General features: G+C 36.2%; 1 protein-coding gene across 2 annotated transcripts in view; it reads left to right on the plus strand.

Annotated features, from left to right (window-relative positions):
• The window catches only part of RAD23B (RAD23 homolog B, nucleotide excision repair protein), a 45,788-nt gene that overhangs the window by 17,775 nt on the left and 5,586 nt on the right, over positions 1-22,427 (plus strand). For both annotated transcript variants that reach the window (XM_081066863.1, XM_081066864.1), the window contains exons 3-9: positions 827-906; positions 4,313-4,581; positions 9,025-9,080; positions 14,537-14,664; positions 17,709-17,841; positions 19,505-19,632; positions 20,337-20,507. In XM_081066863.1, the coding sequence (XP_080922989.1) occupies positions 827-906; positions 4,313-4,581; positions 9,025-9,080; positions 14,537-14,664; positions 17,709-17,841; positions 19,505-19,632; positions 20,337-20,507 (965 nt within the window). The remainder of the gene's footprint in view (positions 1-826; positions 907-4,312; positions 4,582-9,024; positions 9,081-14,536; positions 14,665-17,708; positions 17,842-19,504; positions 19,633-20,336; positions 20,508-22,427) is intronic.

Consider the following 22,427-nt stretch of genomic DNA (forward strand, 5'->3'; position numbering starts at 1 on the left):
TGAAGAATATGAAATTTCATTACTGGCCTCACTAGTAACCAGCAAAATGTATTTTAAAAATAGTCTTGATATGTGACTTTTATGGAGAAAATGCTTTTCTTTGTCCTTCAAAATAAGTACGATGATGTCAGGTGGGTCTTGGATTGCCCATTGATTCTTATCTCTTCCTAGATAGAGACTTTTGTAATGTTTTCTTGACTAAAATGGTTTAAAGGAAACACTAATCTCGACGTCAGGAATTAGAAGCCTAAAAAGGCATCTCTGTATACCAGATCATTTTCTGAAGTACTTTTTATTTTGTGTATCTCACTTTTATAGCCTTGAAACATTTCTGTTTTGCCAGGCATCCAGTATTTGTGGGAGCGAGAAATTTGTTCTTTTCTTCTTCCTCCCATGAAGGATTATAGTGTATTCCCCAGGGGAAATCCTTGGGCAGTCTCAGTATTAAATTTTGTCTTCATGATCTCCTTTCCAAGAACCTCGTTAATATTTCCTTACCCAGCAAATCTTTTATTATAAGTAATAATTTTTAAGAATTGCTTGGGATATCTATATCCTATATATGCATTTGCATACTATATATGCATTTTATACCTACCGTACCTAATACACGTTTATGAGTCTTTGACTCATCAAATGTTTATGCCTTTTTAACTAATTGTGTTTCCATTTATATTTATCTTTATCTTGGCTGATCGTTAATGTTTTTCTTATGGGAAAGTATTGATAGAACTGATGTTGGTGATTGTTTAACTTCAGTTATCTGTAAGACAGGTTACTGTGCCTTAAATAACATGTTTTTGTTTCTTTTTTCTTAATGTACTAGGCAAAATCCTCAATGATGATACTGCTCTAAAAGAATATAAAATTGATGAGAAAAACTTTGTGGTGGTTATGGTGACAAAAGTAAGTTTGAGCCTTATTTTCTGTATATCTTCATGCATGGAGTTTTTTAAATAATAATGATCCCAAGTCCAGCCTTTACACTTTTAATGAATACAATTTATGCACATCCATAGTGGCATGCACTTAAACTGTTTTCAAAGGTTTTAACAATTTACCTTGGGTTAACCATAAGTTAATTTATACAAAAATATCATGTTAAAAGTTGTTAGATTTTGCTAGATAGTAAAATCACTAATTATGTAATTACTAGAAAATGTGATTCTTAGAAATTTAATGTTTCTTATTTTGTAGTTTTTAATAAGAGTGCCTTAAATAGACTTGCTCAGTTATGTACTAGACCTCACAGGTGCTGCTCAAGGTTTTGTAGCAATGACATGTAGATTTATTATTTCAGGGGTATTTCTTAGTTAATGGGATAGGTTTTTTGGAAAATAAAAAGGGAAAAGACAGCTAAAAAATGATGGGATGATTATTGTGAGGATGTTTTTAACAGGAACTTTTTGTGGTTTATTGGACTGAAATACTTGGGACAGTTTATAAAAGCCAAAGTTTTTCTCTAAAGCAGAGAATGAATATGGGTGTTTTCAGAGATTTTGTTTTATTTATATGCTTCATTAAAGATACATAAGCATGCAATTGAGTGTTAAGACAAATAGAAAAGTGGTAGTATTCGTGACATAAATTTTTAGGATTGAAAAGTCATAATCTGAGAACAGCATTACTTGTAGCACTGAAAGTAAGTTTAAATAGGTAATTAGAAACCAGTTTATCAAAGACCAAAAATAGAATAAATATTCTATGGGGTTTTTTTTTAAGTCACAAAATAATTGATATATGCAATGGAAAATAAAGTTGAACAAATAAATTTTAACTACTACATACTTGTAGTATGTAGGAACAAAAGCAACTAAACAGTATACATGGATTGGACTTAAATTCTTAATACACTAACAACCATATTGATTTTACATTATTCAAGCATTTACTTTAAATATAGAGGAACAGAATTATATACTGAAATTTTGTCTCACCTAGTTTTTAAAAGAAATTATGAGAAAATATACGTAATGCAAAATTTATCAATTTAACCATTTTAAAGTGTACAGTCCAGTGGCATTGAGTACATTCACATTGTTGTGCCACCATCACCACCATTAGTCTCCAGAACTTTCTCCATCTTCCCAAACTGACACTTTGTACCCATTAAGTAATAACTTTCTATTCGTCCTCTCCCAGCCTCTACATACTTCATATAAATGAAATCATACAATGTTTGTCTTGTGACTAATTTCGCTTAGCATAATGTCTTCAAAATTCATCCATGTTGTAGCATGTGCCAGAATTTCCGACCTTTTTAGGGCTGAATAATATTCCATTGTCTCATCGAGTTTTGTCACACATAGTACATAATGGAAAATGTGATAGCCACACATTTGGATATGTATTTGTTATTTGTCTTATTTCCTTTAGTATTATAGTAACTTTGATTATTAGAACATAACTAAGAATTAAGCAGAATAGGTTTCAATAGGTGCATGTACTTGAAGCTGCTTGGAGCCAAGCCTATCCTTATTTTACATAGGATTCTAGTGATATTAGTGGTTGTTTTATTTTCAAGTTGCTAGTAGAGGCCAGCTGTTAGAATGGGAAGATAACTGCTGTAATTAGGCATTATAGAAGCAATGAGAAATGACATTATTATAAAGGAGAGACAGGGAAAAGCTATTAAGATCAAAAGTACGTAGAAAAACTTCGAAAAGCAGATGGGTTTGGTACTGTTTAGAATGAGGCTTAAATAGCTTTGTGGCTATCAAGACCTTGAGGGCATGGTATATTACAATATTATATTGATTACAAATAATGTTAAGAGAAATATTAAATGGGTGTAATGCATTTAAGTTACACTTTTATCTAGATGGGAGTTTTAGAATGTTAATATAATAATTTGCAGAGTATTAAATTGGCAGCTAAAAAGGTTATGCAGCTACCGTGTTTCCCTGAAAATAAGACCTAGCCGGACAGTAAGCTTTAAGGCATCTTTGGTAGCAAAAATTAATATAAGACCCGCTCTTATTTTACTACCCTATGCTATACTGTACTATACTATAATATAATACTGGGTCTTATTTTACTGTAAGATCAGGTTCATATAATATGGTATAAGATCGGGTCTTATATTAATATTTGCTCCAAAAGACGCATTAAAACTGATTGTCTGGCTAGGTCTTATTTTCGGGGAAACGCGGTAAATACAAGACTCTTAGAATAGGGAAAGGAAGGGGTGAATGCTACTGTATTCTTTAAAGTTCCCTCCCTCTACCTTGCACTAGCTGCTTTTTGCCCAGTGTACTGTGTACTAACTAGCTCAGCTTGAACAAGGCGTAAGTCAGCTTATTACTTTTACGATTTGTTGATTTATACTTGGGGCAAATTTTGCTGTATTTCAGTCCCACCTTCCATCAAAACAGCTACCTTTTGTCCTTAGGAAACCTATGAGCTAAACAGGTGGTGCACATGGATAGGCCTTAGGAGAATAATAAAGCTCACATAGTATGATTTTTACCTATATGTAATTGCGTTTTGCTCTGTGTGAACCTTTATGGCTCTGCTTCTAGTTCCGAAAGTGCTGAGCAAGTAGTTATAACTTTATTTGGCCCTTATTTTTCTGTTTAACTACGTCTACATTGCAAAAGTTATTTTAACCTCTTTGTGTCTATCAGTTTAAATGCTGGCCTTTTGGGGTTCTTTCTCTTTTTTTCCCCCCCTTCTTCTGCCTCGCCCCACTCCAGTTCAAGCCGTTGTTTCTCAGTCTAGTTGTGTAGGACACAGCTCCCTGGCCCACGCTGGTGTTATGAGCCTTGCGCTCCCCGCGGGCTGAGGCAGTCAGTTGCCAGTCGGCCGATCACAGCAGCTCTCACCAGCTGCTGGCCACTCACGCTGGCTGCCACTGGCTGCTCACACCGACCTCCGGATGCTCACAGGAGCCCAGCTCCAGGAAGACCTGTGTTCACAATCTTAGCTGTCGAGGGCGCAGCTCACTGGCCCATGTGGGAATCGAACCGGCGACGACCTGAGCGTTAGGAGCACCGCGCTCCAACTACCTGAGCCACCAAGCCAGCCCTGGGTTCTTTTTCATATTAACTTGATATGAAGGCTGAAACTTGGCTAAAGCTAATTGAAGCTGATAATTAAGATACATGCTCTCGTCCGCGTTGAAAGAGTAACATAAATATTGATTCAGAGTGCTAATATTGACCATTCTGTCACTTTACAAGTTGATATTCAACTTACAATTTTGTATTATTAGTATTGTGTTTGTGGCTTCCTGTAATAATATAGTCTAATTCAAGATCAGGTAATGTAGTATTTTATCATAATTCATTATTTTGCTTTTTAATGTGTTTAGCCCAAAGCAGTGACAACACCAGCACCAACAACAACTCAGCAATCAAATGCTGCCACCACTACCACAGTTAGTTCCTCCACAGCACCAGCTGCGGCTCAGGCCCCAGCCCCCACCCCTGCTTTGGCTCCCACTCCCACACCTGCATCTGTCACTCCAGCATCAACAACAGCGTCTTCTGAACCTGCACCTGCTAGTGCAACAAAACAAGAGAACCCTCCAGAAAAGCCAGCAGAAGCACCAGTGGCTACTAGCCCAACATCAACTGACAGGTAGGAACTAGATTCCAGGGAATTGTATCAAAATGTGTTCATAACTAGAACTTCCTACATTGATTTATTTTGATTATTGTCTGGATCAAACTACTATGTTAAACTTTCTTTAAACTTTGAACTCTTGATGAAAACAGTATAGTATGTCTGTTTAAATTTCCATAATCTGTATTATAAGATTTGCATCCTCTTATTTTTTTCCAGAGTGAAGGGAAAGCGGACCAAAGTCATTATTCAATTTGTGTAGAAAACTTAGGAAATCCAAATGACCAAAAATAAGATTTTGAAAATAACAGTATTACATTGTATGTTGACATATTATAAGTAACTTGACATTACTCCCCAATCATTTATATTTGATCAATATTCTTTCTGATAGTTGTATATATCATAAACGTCCTTCCATGTCAGTAAATATTTCTAGTTACTGCATAGCATTGCGTTTCGATCTGACATTTATTAGTTCTTAACCTTAAAAAAGTAATTAACATCTTTGGGTTTTTTCCTCATCTGTAAAATGTAAATGACAATAGCACCTGTCTCATAGAGTTGTTGTAAGGACTAAATGAAATAATGAGTAAAAGATGTGAAATAGCACGTGGCCCACCATAGTGCTGACTGAATATCAGCTACTGTGAACAATTTACCTATCACCTTTTGTTGAATGTAAGAATTGTTTGAATTTTTTAGTTTTACCAAATCTTTGTGAACTTGTGTAGAAATTAAGTTTTTGCCTGTGTAGATCTTTAGAACAAAAGAAAAGGTGCTAGGATACTTTGGGAGCAAGAGATAATTTCTTGTGGGAAGTTGACAGGATTTGAGCAGTTATGACAGATTTTTTTTTTTTTTCCTCCCAGTAATAGATAACGAAAGCAAATGCTTCAGTTCTCTTGGCCGGAAATCGTACAAGGGAACCCCTACTTTATCTGAGAGCATGAGTTGTGTTCTGTCCCGTGTACACTGGCTTTGGAGCTGTTTGTATTCTGTGGCTTTAGTTCGTACAGTTCAGGACCTCAGTGGCAGTATTGGCTGGAGTCCTTGGAATCAGAACCACTCACAATGGGAAACTGAAGCAATTGGAAACTGACATGGAAGGATGTTTATGATAAATACAACAATAAACAGAAGGAATTAGGTCATTCTTCATTTTAGCTTTCTGCTTTTAAGTGCAGTTTCTATGTCTGACCCAATGAACTATGTTTGGAGGAGTTTGAGTCACCTGGTTCATTGCTCACTTGGGACCCCTTTTCAAGGAATTAATTCCCTAAGAGGAAAGCACAGGCTTGGGTAATAAAATATTTTCTCTGTGCCTGTCTGCTACACTTTGCTTTAGGCATTCTGCGGCACCATTGCCCAACTTGATACTTCTCTCATGTACAGCTAGAAATGTGTTCAACACTCTTAACCTGGTGGGAGAACAACCCAGAGTTAGGTTAAGCTATTGCATCGAAAGGTTATTGGTTGATTATGCATTTGGAAGGGTACTTACAAATTTAACAAATTGGTTTCCCAAGCCATTTAAACTTTGCAAACATAATTAAATATGTCTTGAGTTGATACAGTGTATCTTATTTTCTTAAATGCTTTAAGCGCCTTAAAAAGCTCATAGTGTTATTTCAGAATTGATCAATACATTTTCATGTGCTAATACTAATACCATCAATTCAAATTTCTTTATTATTTGCTATTCTTTTTTCCTGGGGGTATGGTTTTATCTGCTGATTCTCAAGAGTCAGGATTACCTTTTCAGAGATTGCATGAATGAGTTGATGGTCAGTGATCCAGGAGAGCAGATGCTAGAGTCGCTGACTTAGTTGGGCTTGTACACCAACTGTTTACTCTTATTTCCGAGGATTATACACGTCAGAGAAGGATAACACAGGAAGGGAAAAATGAGAGAAGCTCAGAAAACAAGCTACTTAACTGTGCCCTAGGCCCTTCATCTGTGCTGTGAAACATTCATGTGTTCTGTAAAGCACAAAACTTAGTGAGATAATTATCCAAAGATATTCTGATATGAATTAGAGGGTGTCAAAGTTTGTCCATCACCACTGGCCTGACATTTTATTATTAGGGATTTGTTTCTTGAAGTCAGTTTTGTTCTTTAAAAAAACCACCTATCACATTGCGAATTCCACGCTAATTGATTCCCTAAGGTTGGTATCCGACTTAGAGAAACTGCACTTGTACACAAGGACTATTGTTTATAATTGAGGACAAATGGAAACCAACCTAAGTATTCATTAGTAAGAGAATGACGTGCCCTGTTCTGAGAACAGTGCTCTCGCGGTGCGATGGTCAGCAGGCAGCATCAGTGTCGCTGCGAGTCTGTTTGCAAGTAATTTTTAGCCTCCCTTTTGATCTCTCAGAATTATCTGGAAATAGGCTCCAGAGATCTGTATTTTAACAAGCTCCGGGTGAATTCTTAGGCTTCCTTAAGTTTGGGAAGCCCTGATAATCTAAGTCCCGCAGGTCAGTTAAGGTATGCAGCATATGTGCATATTAAATGCACGTGGCTTCAGGGCTTTGTTATCAAGGGAAAAGCAGATTGAAAACATTATAGGTAATAACCATAAACCAACCAAAAGCCACCAACATTGTATATTTTCTATGGGTGTGAATATTAATATGTAGAAAAACAGTAGCAAAGGGAGAACACAGAACTGGTAAGTGATTTCCTCTGTGAATGGGAATGGGGAAAGTGGTAAGGCAAAATCAAGAATGAAGAACAGTGGTTAAATGATACTTCAGTCTTACCTCTAATGTTTAAAAAAAAATTTTAAAACAATGTACAAAAATAGTGCCAGTTCTGTAAAAGAACAGTAATGAAGGGGACTAATACTACCAGATAGTAAAATGTATTACACTTGTTACTAATTACAACAATTTAGAATGGCTCTTACTTACTAGAAAGACTGCTCAGTGAAGTAAACGGTAGTCTAGAAACAGACCAAAATCATATAGGGACTTAATATAAGATAAAGGTGTAATTTCAGAGGAAATGCTATTGGGATAAATGTCTAGCCATCTGGAGGGAAGAAAGATGGATCATGTACTTTACATTGATAAAAAATTCTAGATCGATAAAGATTTAATGTAAGAGTGAAACCATAAACTAGAGAAGAACATGGAGAAAATAAAAATAATCGTAAAGTAGTAAAAGGGGAACAATGGATAAATTAGACTACAGAAAGAATTTAAAAGTTGGCAACCAAACTAAAAAAATCCTTGAGAGCTCAGTTAGGTCAATTAAATGGAATATTGTGCATCTGTTGGTAAAACTCGAGGTAGTTGTGGTTGTGCTGACATAGGATAATTGTTAAGTTAAATAAAACACAAGTGGTTTTTATGTAGAAACGTAGTGGTAGTTGTCTCTGGGTAGGGGTCTTGGGCAGGAGTATTTTTCTGTATATAGTTCTTCTTGAAGCTTTGCCTTCTATACGCGTTAGTTTTACTATGTAATTAATGAAGATACTTTAAAAATTATAGCAAAGAATAATAATCATATTGGATATTATGAGGCCAGGTATTTTACTAAGCACTTCCCCAGCAGTAACCCAAGACGTTCATTGATGAAGAAACTGAGGCTTAGAAAATAATTTATGAATTCAAACTTGCCCTTGCTTTTGCTATGCTTCAGGGTTTTCTCAGAACTGGTGTACTGTGTTTGGTCTTAAAATTGGGACAGCGGAGAGGTATAAGTGTGTGTCATGTTTTATGTATGTTCCAATCTGAACTGCTAACTGCTACCTTTTCCACTTTTGTAAACTTCAGTTTATTTTTCTTTGGCCTACTCTTCGTGGTGTTTCATAATTTTGTTTACCAGACTCATCTTCTGGAATTGCCCAACAGAAACTTAGTTCTTTTTAAAGTAGTTTACTTTTGATTACAACTTGGATTTATCCCACCTTTGCATTTTTTGCTTATGCTGTGTTCCTTGACTTGAATGCCTTCTTTCAGTTTTTGTGTTCCAAACCTACCTATAAGATCTAGCTGAAATTCTACTATGTAAAGAATTCCCAGGCCTATCTAGCTTAATACAGTTTCTGCATGTGCTGCTTCTGCTGCTTTCTTCTACTGTGATTTGACTTATAGATTATTTAACTTCTCAGGTAAATTCTTCCAGGCAAATAATTGTGCATTATCCTTTTTTGTATTCCTTAAATATTAATCAATCTGTAAGGATGTTATTTTATATCTTTGGACGTTTAAAATAATGGATTTGCAGAATAGAATGACTATTAAGATTGAAAGTTCTTCCCAACCCATAAATGTTATACATAAAGCTTTGGGGTTTAATCTAGAAGACTATTTAAATATTGTAGCCAGACTTTTACATTTAATTAAAATCAAAGAATCTCTTTAAAAATGAGATAATACTAAACTCGAATGTAAATTTTATGTATACTTTCTGATACATGGTTTTCAAAAAATCTTTTACAGTACATCAGGAGATTCTTCTCGGTCAAACCTTTTTGAAGATGCAACAAGTGCGCTTGGTAAGTATCTACATTGTCAGTGACCTTGTAAGAGATAGGGGAGAGGTTTAAGTTTTATTTTTCTAGATCATGATAATGTGTTCGTTTTTATGGTTGCTTCTAATCAAAGTGTTAAATGATTGATTTAGATAAATATTCAATTAATGTTACTAAAAACCTTGTAAATTAATGTTTTATATATTGAATCCTTTAAATTGTACTGTTAGAGTTAAGCATACTCTTTTCCTTAGTGCAAATAATTTTTCCAAATGTGGATTTCAAATGAGATCTTAATAAAGTTTGATCTGTGTTCAGGTTTATTACAAAATGTCTTTGAAATGGGTATAAATCTATCTCACACTTCATTTTCATTCACCTCCTGCCTTTATAACCCTTTTGGTTCCCATCTGCATCTTGTTGCTTATACTGTACTTGTAGTGAAAATGCCTTTTTATCCCAACTTTCAATTATACCTGTTGAATAATGTCTTTCCATCTTTCCTTCACACCTAATCTTTCAAAATCAGTTTTGGGTTTTTTCCCCATTTTCCATTGTAACATCTTTGGTACAGTTTCTGCTGTGCATGCTAATTATTGGTCAATTAAAACTGGGAACAGCCGCGTCAGTAGACTATGAACCTCTGGACTCCTTGCTTAGCTGCTGTAGCAGCGGTTTCAACAGCAGTAGCACCTCGTTAAGATCAGGATTGTCCTCAGATCTAATTGGACTTAAACTCCATGATGCCATTATTGCCATCGAAAGTGGCATACTGATTGCCATAGCTTATAGAAAGAAAATAGTTGTTTAAATAATTAACCTAAAATCGCCTGGCTGTACCAAACCCACATCCACGTCTTTGAGGGACTGTTTTCTGGGTTTACCCTGCTACCAAGTGAGTATGAGTTAGCGTCCAATCAGAAAAACAGAAAATCATTCTATTTCAAACAGGGAAAGGCTTACTCTTAGGAAATTGTTGCAGAGATACTGGAAGGGCTCAAGGAGATTACCCTGATATCAGTTAAGTGCTCTGCAGCCTCAGAGCTGAAACCAGCTGGCACTTGTTCCTGATGCAGGAGCTCAGGTGTCCACTGCTCTGCTCCTGATGGAGCTGTCTTACCTTTACATCTCATATCGCCTAGAACATGCATTCTCAACTTTATGGCCTCGGGAATCCCTTTACTCTTTAACCTTTCATTTACCTAGTCTTTATTTTACCTGGTCCTTAAATATATGCATTTTCGATGGTTGTGATCTAGGCCATAGTCCAAAGTTTGAATTATGGGAATGGTAAATACTATCCATATACTATAAGGATTCCCAGAATTATAACTCCAGTACACATCTTTCTTGGAGCTCCTACACTCATTCATTAAATTGCCAACTGGAAAACCTATAACCTCCACGAACTTCTTGGGTTCCAAATTGACTCATTTATTCCCCCATCTGATTTTTCTCTTTTGTTCCTTTCCTTGCTTGCGTCATCACCCCTCTATCCAAACGCTGACATCACCCTTAACCCTCTGTGTCTCTTTGCCCAATGAACCCAGGAGTCCTGTTGTGCCTCCTTGAAGTCTCTGGAGTACTTGTTTCCACTGCCATTTAATTGCCTTAGTTCCTGTCCTTACCTCACTGATATTCTTGCATTATCCTCCTCTAACTGGTCTATTCCCTGTCATAGTGGACTTTCTAAAAGGTAAATCTAATGAGGTCATTACTAGTTCATTTCTTAGATCCCTGGTGACCCAGAAAATAAGTCTAAAACTCACTATTAGAACATATATAAGGTACTTCATCATTACTTCTTTAGCCTCTTCAGCTCTGTCTCATGTTGTCCATTGTCCCTAATTATTCTCCAAGCCATTTGCCGTTTTACTTTTAAGATCTAAAAAGCTGCTTAAGGGCATTTCTTTTTTATTTTTTTATAACTTAATTAATTAGAAAGCATAATTTTAGGAGACGCAGCATAATGATTAGGTATGAGGCCTCTGGAGTCTGACGGCCCGTGTTTGTGTCTCTGGAGCATGACTTAGCAGCCACCGATAACCATGATCAAATTATTGATCTCTCTAAGCCACAGCCTTATCATCTTTAAAAGGAGAGGAAAATAAACCTGTCTCATAGAGTTATTGTAAGAATTAAATTAGAAACGCCATGATAACATAGTATAGTTCTGATGTTTCGCGGCACTTAATTTTGTTTATATTGATGCTAATTTCTGTATCTGGGAACTAGATTATTGACATGTATTGGCACTTGAATGGCTTTGTGCTAGCATTGTATCAATGGGTAATGAGGAAAGTAAAGACATTAATAAGTCCTTCAAAGTCATTACTCTGAACAAGATGTCAAATGCCAGATTTGCTCAGTGATATTTAGTTTCTTAAACTGTACTTTCATAGCTATTCAATACCTTTATTTAAAATTCTGCAGGAAAAAAATCGTTCAACTGATAACGTGTGTCATCTATGTGTTAGGAAAACAAGGATGCAAAATAACATAGTCCCTTGAACAGTTGAACTTGCATTCAGATAGGAGAAGGAAAAAAGAGGGAAACATAAAGTAGTATTGCAAATCATGATGAATGATGTTAAATAAAAAACTAATGGCTTTCATAAAGAAAACAAACAAGGCGCTTACACCTGGGATTGTTAGGCAATGCCTCACTGAGACTGTAATGTTGGAGAACTGGAGAAGGTACAGGGACTGGCCATCAAAGATGCCTGGAGTGTGTAAAGGTTCTGGGGCCGGAGAAGGTATGATTTGTGAAGTAAACCGGAGAAGGTCATTGTGGTTGGAGTGTGGTGTGTGGAGGATTGTTGAGGGGTGGGGACCCGAAATGAGCTGAGATTTTTTTTTCCAAAGTTTACTTTGCAGCTGGCTGAAGAATGGATTGTAGGCTTGGGGACAGGAGAGGAAGCAGGGTATAACCCAGACCAGAAGTTGTTCTGAACTGGTTTTAAGTGAAAGTAGTGGAAAAAGGGGGAACTACATAGGTTTGGGGTATAATTTAGAGATAGGACCTACCAGGTACATTAGTAGATTAGATGTGGGGGGTGGAGAGAAGGAATTGAAATCATTCAAGTTTCTCGTTCAAGCACTTGGATAGATAGTAGTGCCATTTATTGAAATGGAGACTGCAGATACTGGTGAGGCGCATATGAGAGGGAAATCTTTAGAGTCCGAAGTCACGTATTGGTTGAGGAGAGTGGGATGTGAGGAAGTGGACACAGCAGGGTATGTGCAGAGGGTATGGCTGTATAGGGAAGAAAGCACACAAATGGACCAGTTCCTGAAAAAGGAATTGGGATGCAACAAGGGCGGCATGTTTTTGTTTTTAGGATGATATTCAAGAACATAGTTAACTGCTAATGTGGATAATTAAGTGGAGAGGGAAGGGTGGGAAATGGACAAGAGAGGATAACCAAAAGGTCCAGTTCTGTGAGGAGACAAGAAAGGGAATGGTACCCAGAACACAAGTGGAAGAAAATATGGCTTAAGTAAGATAAGTTTAGTGAGAGAGAGTTGGCTTTCTTTCAATCACAGGGTTGTCAGTTGCCTGATACCCCGTTTCTCCAAAAATAAGACCTAGCTGGACCGTCAGCTCTAATGTGTCTTTTGGAGCAAAAATTAATATAAGACCAAGTCTTATATTATACTTATTATATTATATTATATAAGACCCGGTCTTGTAGTAAAATAAGACTGAGTCTTATATTAATTTTTGCTCCAACAGACGCATTAGAGCTGATTGTCTGGCTAGCTCTTATTTTCAGGGAAACGAGGCATTTCCATGAAGAATGAATTAGAGTTGGAGAGAGCCTGTGGGAAGTGACTTACTGGAATGATAGTGCTTGGGGCATTGTATCAGCTTTTCATGGTCTGTGAAATTCTAACTTTCTAGCTGCTAACCTCCTTTTCCCCTCTGCTTGATAATAAAAGGTGTCAAAGGAAAAATTGAACTTGTTACAGCAGAGTTGATTGTTTGAAATGTTCCTCTTGTCAAACATTATTTCATCTGGGCTGGTCCGGTGGCTCAGGCGGTTAGAGCTCCATGCTCCTAACTCCAAAGGCTGCTGGTTCGATTCCCACATGGGCCAGTGGGCTCTCAACTACAAGGTTGCCAGTTCAACTCCTCGAGTCCCGCAAGGGATGGTGGGCTCCCCACCCTGCAACTAAGATTGAGCACAGCATCTTGAGCTGAGCTGCCGCTGAGCTCCCAGATGGCTCAGTTGGTTGAAGCGCGTCCTCTCAACCACGAGGTTGCCAGTTCGACTCCCACAAGGGATGGTGCACTGTGCCCCCTGCAACTAGCAACGGCAACTGGACCTGGAGCTGAGCTGCGCCCTTCACAACTAAGATTGAAAGGACAACAACTTGAAGCTGAACGGCACCCTCCACAACTAAGATTGAAAAGACAACAACTTGACTTGGAAAAAAGGCCTGAAAGTACACACTGTTCCCCAGTAAAGTCCTGTTCCCCTTCCCCAATAAAATCTTTTAAAAAAATATTATTTCATGTCTTCTTCCTGGTTACAGTCCCTGACCTGCTAATTCTATCCTATATTTGTGCTACGTTTGTACCCAATATTTTTATTATACTTATTAAACGTACTGTATTAGTTTTCTGTTGCCGCTGTAATGTTACCACAAACTTAGTGGTAAAACAACACAGATTTATTATCTTATGTTATAAACCTGACATGGGGCTCACTGGACAAAAAACACAAAATCAAGGGACTAATCACTGGGCTAAAATCAGGTACATTCCTTTTGGAGACTCTAGAGGAGGATTTGTTTCATGTTCTTTCCAGCTTCTAGAAGCTATCCACATTCCTTGGCTCATAGCCCCTTCCTCCATCAGACCAGCATAGCATTTCTGACCCTGCTTTTGTCCTCTCTTCTTTATATTTGTTTCTCTGACCCTCTTACCTGCTTCCCTCGTACTTTTAAGGACCCTTTGATTACAGTAGGCCGCCTCAGATAATCTGGAATACTTTTCCCATTTTAGCTGATTGGCAACCTTAATTACCTTTTGCAAGGTAACCTAACATACCCTGTTTCCCTGAAAGCAAGACCAAGTCAGACAATCAGCTCTAATGCGTCTTTTGGAGCAAAAATTAATAAGACTGGGTATTACGTTATATATTATATTACATTATATTATATTATACCCAGTCTTAGTAAGACCAGGTCTTATATTAATTTTTGCTCCAAAAGATGCATTAGAGCTGATGGTCTAGCTAGGTCTTATTTTCGGGGAAACACAGTAGGTTCCAGGGATTGGCGGGGTGGGGGTGGGGAGGTCATTATTTTACCTACTCCATACGTGTAGTTTATACTGTTATTCGTCTTTGTATTTCTAGCACTGTAATGCCTGAAACATTGTATACATGTATGTACTCAAGAAATATGTGGAGAAAGTTTAATTATTAAATGTTCCCTTTCTTTCCCCTCCCGCCCCACACACCTTTTTGTAGTGACAGGTCAGTCTTATGAGAATATGGTAACTGAGATCATGTCAATGGGCTATGAACGAGAGCAAGTAATCGCAGCCCTGAGAGCCAGTTTCAACAACCCTGACAGAGCAGTGGAGTACCTTTTAATGGTGAGAAACGTATTTTACTCTCTTCATTCTAGTTTTAAAGACCGAAATCTCAAAGAAACAAAGATTTTAAAGGAACAGTAACAACTCACAGGAGAATAATAATATATGCTAGATAATTTACATAATGCTTTTATTTTTTCTTAGTATGTTAACATTTGCATTGATAAAATGACCTCTTCAAAAAAAATTTTAATGTGATTTTTAGTTACAAAACCTCATGGCTAACTGAGTTGTAAAATTGGCTATCCATTTCAAGTAGTACTGTCTACACCAATTATGTCATCCACAAAGGATGACAGCTGTGTGTTGGGGGGATGAGGCAGATTTTCCATCTAATCTAATCCAATATTTTAGTAGCTTTTTTGACAGCATAATCCTGGATATACTGTTTAGAGCAAAAGTTTCAAGTTAGAAGCCCAAGCCAAATTTTATTTGACTTATACTCTAAATTTTTGTAATTAGTTCAACTTTTAAAAATTGGGAGATTTACTTAAAACTTCAGATAATTTGGTTTATCTGGACAACTTGGATCCCAAATTTTTGCGAGGGATTAGGAAAAGTTTTAGTTCAGAGACTCTTAATTCACTATTTTCCCGTCTCTTCACTGTTTCCTTACATAGCATGCGGCTACTTTACTGGTTTTATTGGCATTTGAATTGTTAGCTTGTTTATAGTAGGTAGCAGTCAAGGGAATTTTGAATAAGTTACTGTTTTTTATTAGCATAAGAAACATTTTTGGGAAATAGGTTGTGGGCATGGACTGAAACCCTTGATATTTAATGACAATGAACGTCTTTCACAGATGCGTCATGGGCTAAAGTAGTAGCATAGAATTTTGGAATAACAATAGATTAACATTTTTCAGTCTTAACATTTTATTCTGTAATTATCTGGTGTTTTGCAGTATTATCAAAGTCTAAATTGCCCTAAAAATCATTTTTGAAATCCACAATCCTAACTCTTGGGGAAACACAGTCCACAGTTCAGCCCATTTCTTTGTTTCCGGGTTGTACTGTACTTCTGCTAGAAACTCCTTTTTAGATAGTAGTTTCAGCAGTCACAGTAATGAGTGAATAACAGCTCTGCCTCCAGCAGTTATTAGTTTGGTGCAAAAGTAATTGCGGTTTTTTCATTTATCTTTTTTTAACCTTTTAAGCCGCAGTTACTTTTGCACCAATTTAATTTTGCCTTTAATTTATACCTGATTGGGAATTCTGTATCAGTTTAGTAGTATCAGATATTTTGACCTAATAGGTTTGAAATTTTGAAGCATAAATAAAAGAATCACTATTTTCAAAGTTGATACTGATACTTAGCATCAAATACAGATGAATAGATGAGAGAGCATTTCTTGAAACGGTTTAGTGTTTTTTATATGTTTACTGTTTGTTTCATAGACTGAAAAAGGGGAGGCTAGCTTTAACTGTTACTGGTTTTTGAAACCTCTGTATAAGTGAGGATGAATGGATGGAAAGAAGAAATAGTGATCTAATAAACCTCTGAATGCAGTCTGAGAATTCAAGGTAGATCTGTAACAGTGATGATTAACTTTTTTTTTTTTTTTTTGGATGATTAACTTTTTAATCTGACAAACCTGTGTGAGAATTTGAGTGAGGCTTTGGACCCTCAATCTTTAGTTTGTTAGTACTTAGCAGCTCTTCATCCGAGAGTGGGCTCTCAAAAACATTTGTTTCCAGTGCCTGAAGTGACATGTAATGCAGGCGGCCACTACCGTGCTCTTCATTATCCTTGATTCTGTTTTAAATTTATTTTTCAATTAGAATTGACATAAAATATATTAGTTTCAGGTGTACAGCATAGTAATTAGACATCTATATACTTTACAAAGCCTTGATTCTTTATATGTTTGTGAGTTTGGCTTCTGATTTATTGCGAAATGGAAGCATTTACCGTTACAATCTTATTTCCTTCATTTTCCTTCCAAAATCTATGAGGATTCCATAAAGACTTTTTTAAATAAGTTGTATATGACCAGTTTTCTAAATCACTTGCATTAAAATACGGTTTTCAAAAGCATTAGTACAGTTTTAAGTTATAGTAACTTCAGAAGATAAATGTACAAACTTAGAAAAAGTATCACCTAAATGATTAAGGTTATTGTATACCTATTTACTTTTGTGAATTTTAAATAATCAACTTGAATTTTTAATATGTGATACTTTCTGGATGACATTGTCTCAAAACCATAGATCAGTAAAGGAGGTCCTCCTTATTGGACGCGGCCATCACCTGTTCCGTCTCCATTAGACTTTTTTCCCCAGGGGATCATTTCAGAACTTCCATGTGTATATCAGAACCTCTTTGGATGATCTTAAGGCTAGGGTTACAAACACAATCCTTTCTATTACTGATCTGGTGGAAGTTTCTATGAAGTTCAAAAATCAACTAGAACAATGTGTAGCATAAAAACTAGATGTGTCCGATTTCAGTAAGATTTGTATTGATGTTTTAAAATTTAAATCTGTTAATGTACATTGTTACTTACATGCAAGTTTAGGATCCTGCCCCTAATACTTTCATGTTGGATATAACATATGTCATTATGTAAACATCGTTTCATGACTTATTTTTTAAATTACAAAATCCCTTACTTTATATGTTAGATCTGTACTGTCTAGTAAAATAACTGTTAAGTACAAGTAGCTATTTAAATTTAATTAAGTTTTTAGTTTCTTAGTAACATCATCCATATTTCACGTTCTCAGCAGCTCCATGTGACTAATGGAATTGTACTGGACAGCACAGGTACAGAACGTTCCCATCAAGTTCTGCTGGGCAGTGCTGCCTTACCTTATAGCAATATGGGCCCAGCAGTAAGAGCTCTACACCGCACTCATGCCATCTAATCTGAATATATGCAGCTTTCAAATAAGTCTGGATCCTTTCATTGAAGCAGATATCTGTTTGATGCCTTTGGAAATTAGACAAGGATATTGAATAGATTCATAAATCTTTTACTCTGTATAATGTTTTAACTACATTTAAGTGATGGGATATTTTAAAGCGTGGAAATTGTGTTATAGGGAATCCCCGGAGATAGAGAAAGTCAGGCTGTGGTTGACCCCCCTCCAGCAGCCACTACTGGGGCTCCTCAGTCTTCAGTGGCTGCAGCTGCAGCAACTACGACAGCAACAACTACAACAACAAGTTCTGGAGGTAAAGTGGGATCTTCGGGATGGGGAGGAAATGGTCCTGAATTCTTAAAATAATTCAGTCTAAACTATTTTGAGGTGAAGTTCATTCCCAAAGCATTGGGGTAACTCTTAAAGCACATTCTCTGTTCATTAAAGAAGGACTCAAAAGAAGTTCTGCCAGATGGCTGTAAAAGGTATTCTTGCTTATGTTAAACATCACTTGCTGCAGTTTTGGCAAAGGACGTATTCTGTTTATTCTAAGGAAGAAATGCTTTCCATTTTGCATCCCACGTTACATTCTGAAACCATTTGAAATAGTTTGCTCACCTTCCCTCTCTCCTTATAAATGTTATAAAGTGTATGATTTCAAAGCCAGTAGTATTTTAGTGGTTGTTATACACCAAGGAAATAAAATTCCAGGAGGTTTAAAATCTTGTATCTAGAGGTGAAAACACACTTGAATTCAATTGTTCACATTTCCATTGCCAGAAGTTTGACTGCAAAGCGAAGTCTGGAGCCTTTGGTAAGCCTAGGAATTACTTAGTGCTCTCCTGCATTCCTTCTCCTGTGTATATTGATAAAGTATTCAAACTTAATTTTGAAGAGGCCATTCTTTGATTTTGATACATTTCCTAGCTCCAGTTATGGCAATCAGCTGTAGTTGACAGAATCCCCAAGCATTTTGTGTACCAGATTCGACATGGGAATGGAAAGAGGAGGCCACACTTTGGGGTCAGATTCGGGGTGCTGTCCCATTCAGCAGCACTTACTGGGTAATTTAGTTTCTGAGTTTCATTTTGTTCATCCGTCAAACTAGTGTGACACAAAGAATAAATATCTATGTTATGTGGTCATTTTAATTTGAATGTCTCATCACTCATTAGTAACTTCAAAAACAGTTCTTTTATCTGCAATTTTTGGTTTCCTATAGCATAACCAGACAAATACCACCACCCCCAAAAAGTCACAAACTCTGTATCTTACTTGGCATTATTAATATTTATTATTATAAAAGGATCTTGAACTAAAGAGTTCTAAATGTATTAATACATATTAGATTGTCTTGTGGCTTATTTATCTCAAGTTTTTATGGATCACAAATGTTTGAAATTTGATAGTAACCAAAAATCACCTTCTAATTGTAATTCAGTTTGTATTAATCAAATGCCTTCTGATCTGCAAACCTGAACTCTTATAAGTATTAAATATCTTTCACTTATTTGATTTAGAATTTCCCAGAAATAGAAGCTCAGATTGTATTCTTTGAGGGTTTTGGTTGCATTATAAAGTAAGTGGGTTTTTTGTTTTTGTTAGTCCTGGTATATATTTTTCTTAGGAACTTTTGAGCCACAGTAACAACTTCTAGTTCTTTTACTTTTGATAGAGGCAGGCAGGGCACAGGTCCTCAGGGTTACTTGAGCATGTTGGGTACCCAGTGCAATTGTAGGAAACTTGCTTTTAGTGTTCTGTACTTTCCAACTTTGCTAATGGGGAATCATTTCTGCAGTATGAGATTTGGAAGTTGGTACAGTTTGAAGATTTTTGTCATTATTTCATTTTATATACATCTGAGAACTCAAATTAGATTTTTTACTTTCCAGTGTCTGCTATCTAAATTATGATTGAAACAGCTCTTTGTATATGTAATTGCTACTTTTGTTTAAAAATGTTTATGTGTATTTTAGGACATCCCCTTGAGTTTTTACGGAATCAGCCTCAGTTTCAACAGATGAGACAAATTATTCAACAGAATCCTTCCCTGCTTCCAGCCTTGCTACAACAGATAGGTCGAGAAAATCCTCAATTACTGCAGGTGACTGTTTAATCAGTGTTAATTTCAAAAGTGGGTGTAGAGTGTATCAACATTTTGAAAAAGTCCATGAGCACCCTTTTCTCCTCTACCAATTCGGAGAACCATTCTTCTAAGCTATATTCAGTAGAATACGCTATATAGACAGATACACTATTAAAAGAACTGGGGTGGGGGTTGGGTAAATTTTAGTTGGTCAGATAATAAGTTTGGGAAATACTTGATTAAAACTCTTTAGCAAAGAAACTATTTAATTTATTAAATTTTTTTTCCCCAAACTTATTACTAGTTGAGCACTGCCTCTTAAAAAACATACTCATGGCCTTAGTTAATACTTAGGTCATGAATTATTTGAATTTTGTACAGCATTGTGCTGCCTATTAGTGTGGAAGATGTAAGTTCTGTTTTTTCTTACAGTTCCCAAGTAGTTTTTAACGTTGATTTGGGGGTGAGGGCAGGGTACATTTCTTAAAAAGAATTTGAATTCTCTGAATTCTTCACTGTTTACCTCCCTCAAAGAGTACTGAGCTTCTTTAATAATATACAAGAAATCGTATCCTTCCAAAGACTAATCTAGAATCATTCTAAAATACTGCAGTTGCAAAGTTACAGCTTTCTCCCCAATTATTTGTATTTTAGAAGTCTTATTTTCTTGAAGATACTTTATATCAATGTGTTGTTTTTCTCTGTCCTTCAAATCACCACAGCAAATTAGCCAACACCAGGAGCATTTTATTCAGATGTTAAATGAACCAGTTCAAGAAGCTGGTGGTCAAGGAGGAGGGGGTGGAGGTGGCAGTGGAGGAATTGCAGAAGCTGGAAGTGGTCATATGAACTACATTCAAGTAACGCCTCAGGAAAAAGAAGCTATAGAAAGGGTGAGTTTAAGTAAAACTACAAATTTAGTTCTTTAGTCACAAGAGCCCCAGTTCAAACGCTCAGTAGTCACGTGGGGCTAATGTCCAGTGCATTGGACAGCGCTGATACAGAGTCTTTCTGTTACAGGAGGTAGTTCTGTTGGACAGAGCCAAGTAGAGCATTGCCCTAGGGATTGCAGTAAAGACTCTCTCTTTCCAGCCCTGCTCTCCCGTCCTTTGTGAAGCCAAAAGACTAGCAGTGGATACTATTCTAACATGAAATAGTTATAAATATATTAAGGAACTAAAAATTTCATTGACGTTTTCAAATTCAGGAAGAAAAAACTGATCTTAAGGTATATTATATACCCAATTCAAGATTATCTAATTTTTTATTTATATTTCAAATTTTACTTCACTGTCACTAAAATGTAAAATAGATATTTATATGAATTATAAAAAATGATGTGCAGTAAACATTAGAACCTGGTATTTGGATTCTCTTCCATCCTTCCCAAGTCAGCCAGTGTAGGTTGTGGCACTGCAGTAACCAAGTTTTTATGTTGCTGTGACTAGTCACTCATTTTCTCTGGACCCCATTGCTAACAGTTGTAAATAGGGAATCATAGTACAGGTACTTGCCCTTTCTTATCCTACAGAGTGTTCTGAGAAAGAAATTCGATAAAGTGCATTTTAACTTAATACTTAGAAAACCACCTGGACAATAATTTGTCCTTGTTTATGATACAAACATATCAAGTGTTCAAGGTTTATAATTATGTATTTCTTTAAAGATATTTTATATATCATGCTGGTATTTTTCCCTCTCAAATGACCAAATAACAGAAGTGAGTAAATGACAATTGTTCTATAGCAACCTTTTTTTCTTTTTTCTTTTTTCTTTCCTTTTTTTTTTTTTTTTTTTTTTTAGGTTAGGGTTATCAGTTCTGTGATAACCCTATCAGGCAGGTTATTGGTTTCTGTGTTGGAGAAATTTTTTCTTTTGTTGCTGTGCTATTTTACTGTCATGCTAAGTGAATAATGCCGAATCCAAAGTCAAAGGTTTATTCTTACCTTTTCTCTGAAGAGCTTATTACAGCTCTTATTACATTTGGCTTTGTGATCCATATTGAGTTACTTTTTGTTTATGGTGTGAGATGTGGGAGTCTAGCTATATATTCTTTCGCATCTGGTTATCCAGTTGCCCCATCACTATTTATTGAAAATAGACCCCACAATATTGTCTTGGTATTCTTATTCAAAATCAATTGACTGTAAATGTGAGGATTTATTTATGGGCTCTCGGTTCTGTGCCATTGATCTATATGTTTATCCTCATGCTATATGTTTATCTTTATGCCAGTATCTCACTGTCTTGATTACTATGTCTTTATAGTATAAAGTTTTGAAATCATGACGTGTGAGCGCTCCAGTTTTGTTCTTAACGATTGTTTTGGCTCTTCTGGATCCCTTGCATTTCCATATCAATTTTAGGAACAGCCTGATTTCTGCAAAAAAAAAAAAAAAAAAAACTGGCTGGGATTTACATAGATGTTGTTTTTTCTGTAGATTAATTGGGGGAGTATTGCCATGTTAGCAGTATTAAGTCTTACCAACCCATGAATATGGGGTGTTTTTCCTTTTGTTATTAGATTTTGTATCATTTCTTTCAGAAATGAAGTATAGTGTTCAGTTTATACTTCTTGTGTTAAATTTATTCCTAAGTATTTTTTTTGTTTTTGATGCTATTATAAATGAAATTGTTTTCTTAATTTCATTTTTGGATTGTTCATTGCTAGTTTTATAGAAATGCAATTTAATTTTGTGTATTGATCGTCTATCTTGCAACCTTTGTGAATTTATGTATTCATTCTGATCCTTTGTGTGTGTGTGTGTGTGTGTGTGTGTGTGTGTGTGTGTGTGTCTTAGGATACCATTTGC

This window comes from Rhinolophus hipposideros (assembly GCF_964194185.1).
Source record: "Rhinolophus hipposideros genome assembly, chromosome: 11".
Classification (NCBI taxonomy): domain Eukaryota; kingdom Metazoa; phylum Chordata; class Mammalia; order Chiroptera; family Rhinolophidae; genus Rhinolophus; species Rhinolophus hipposideros.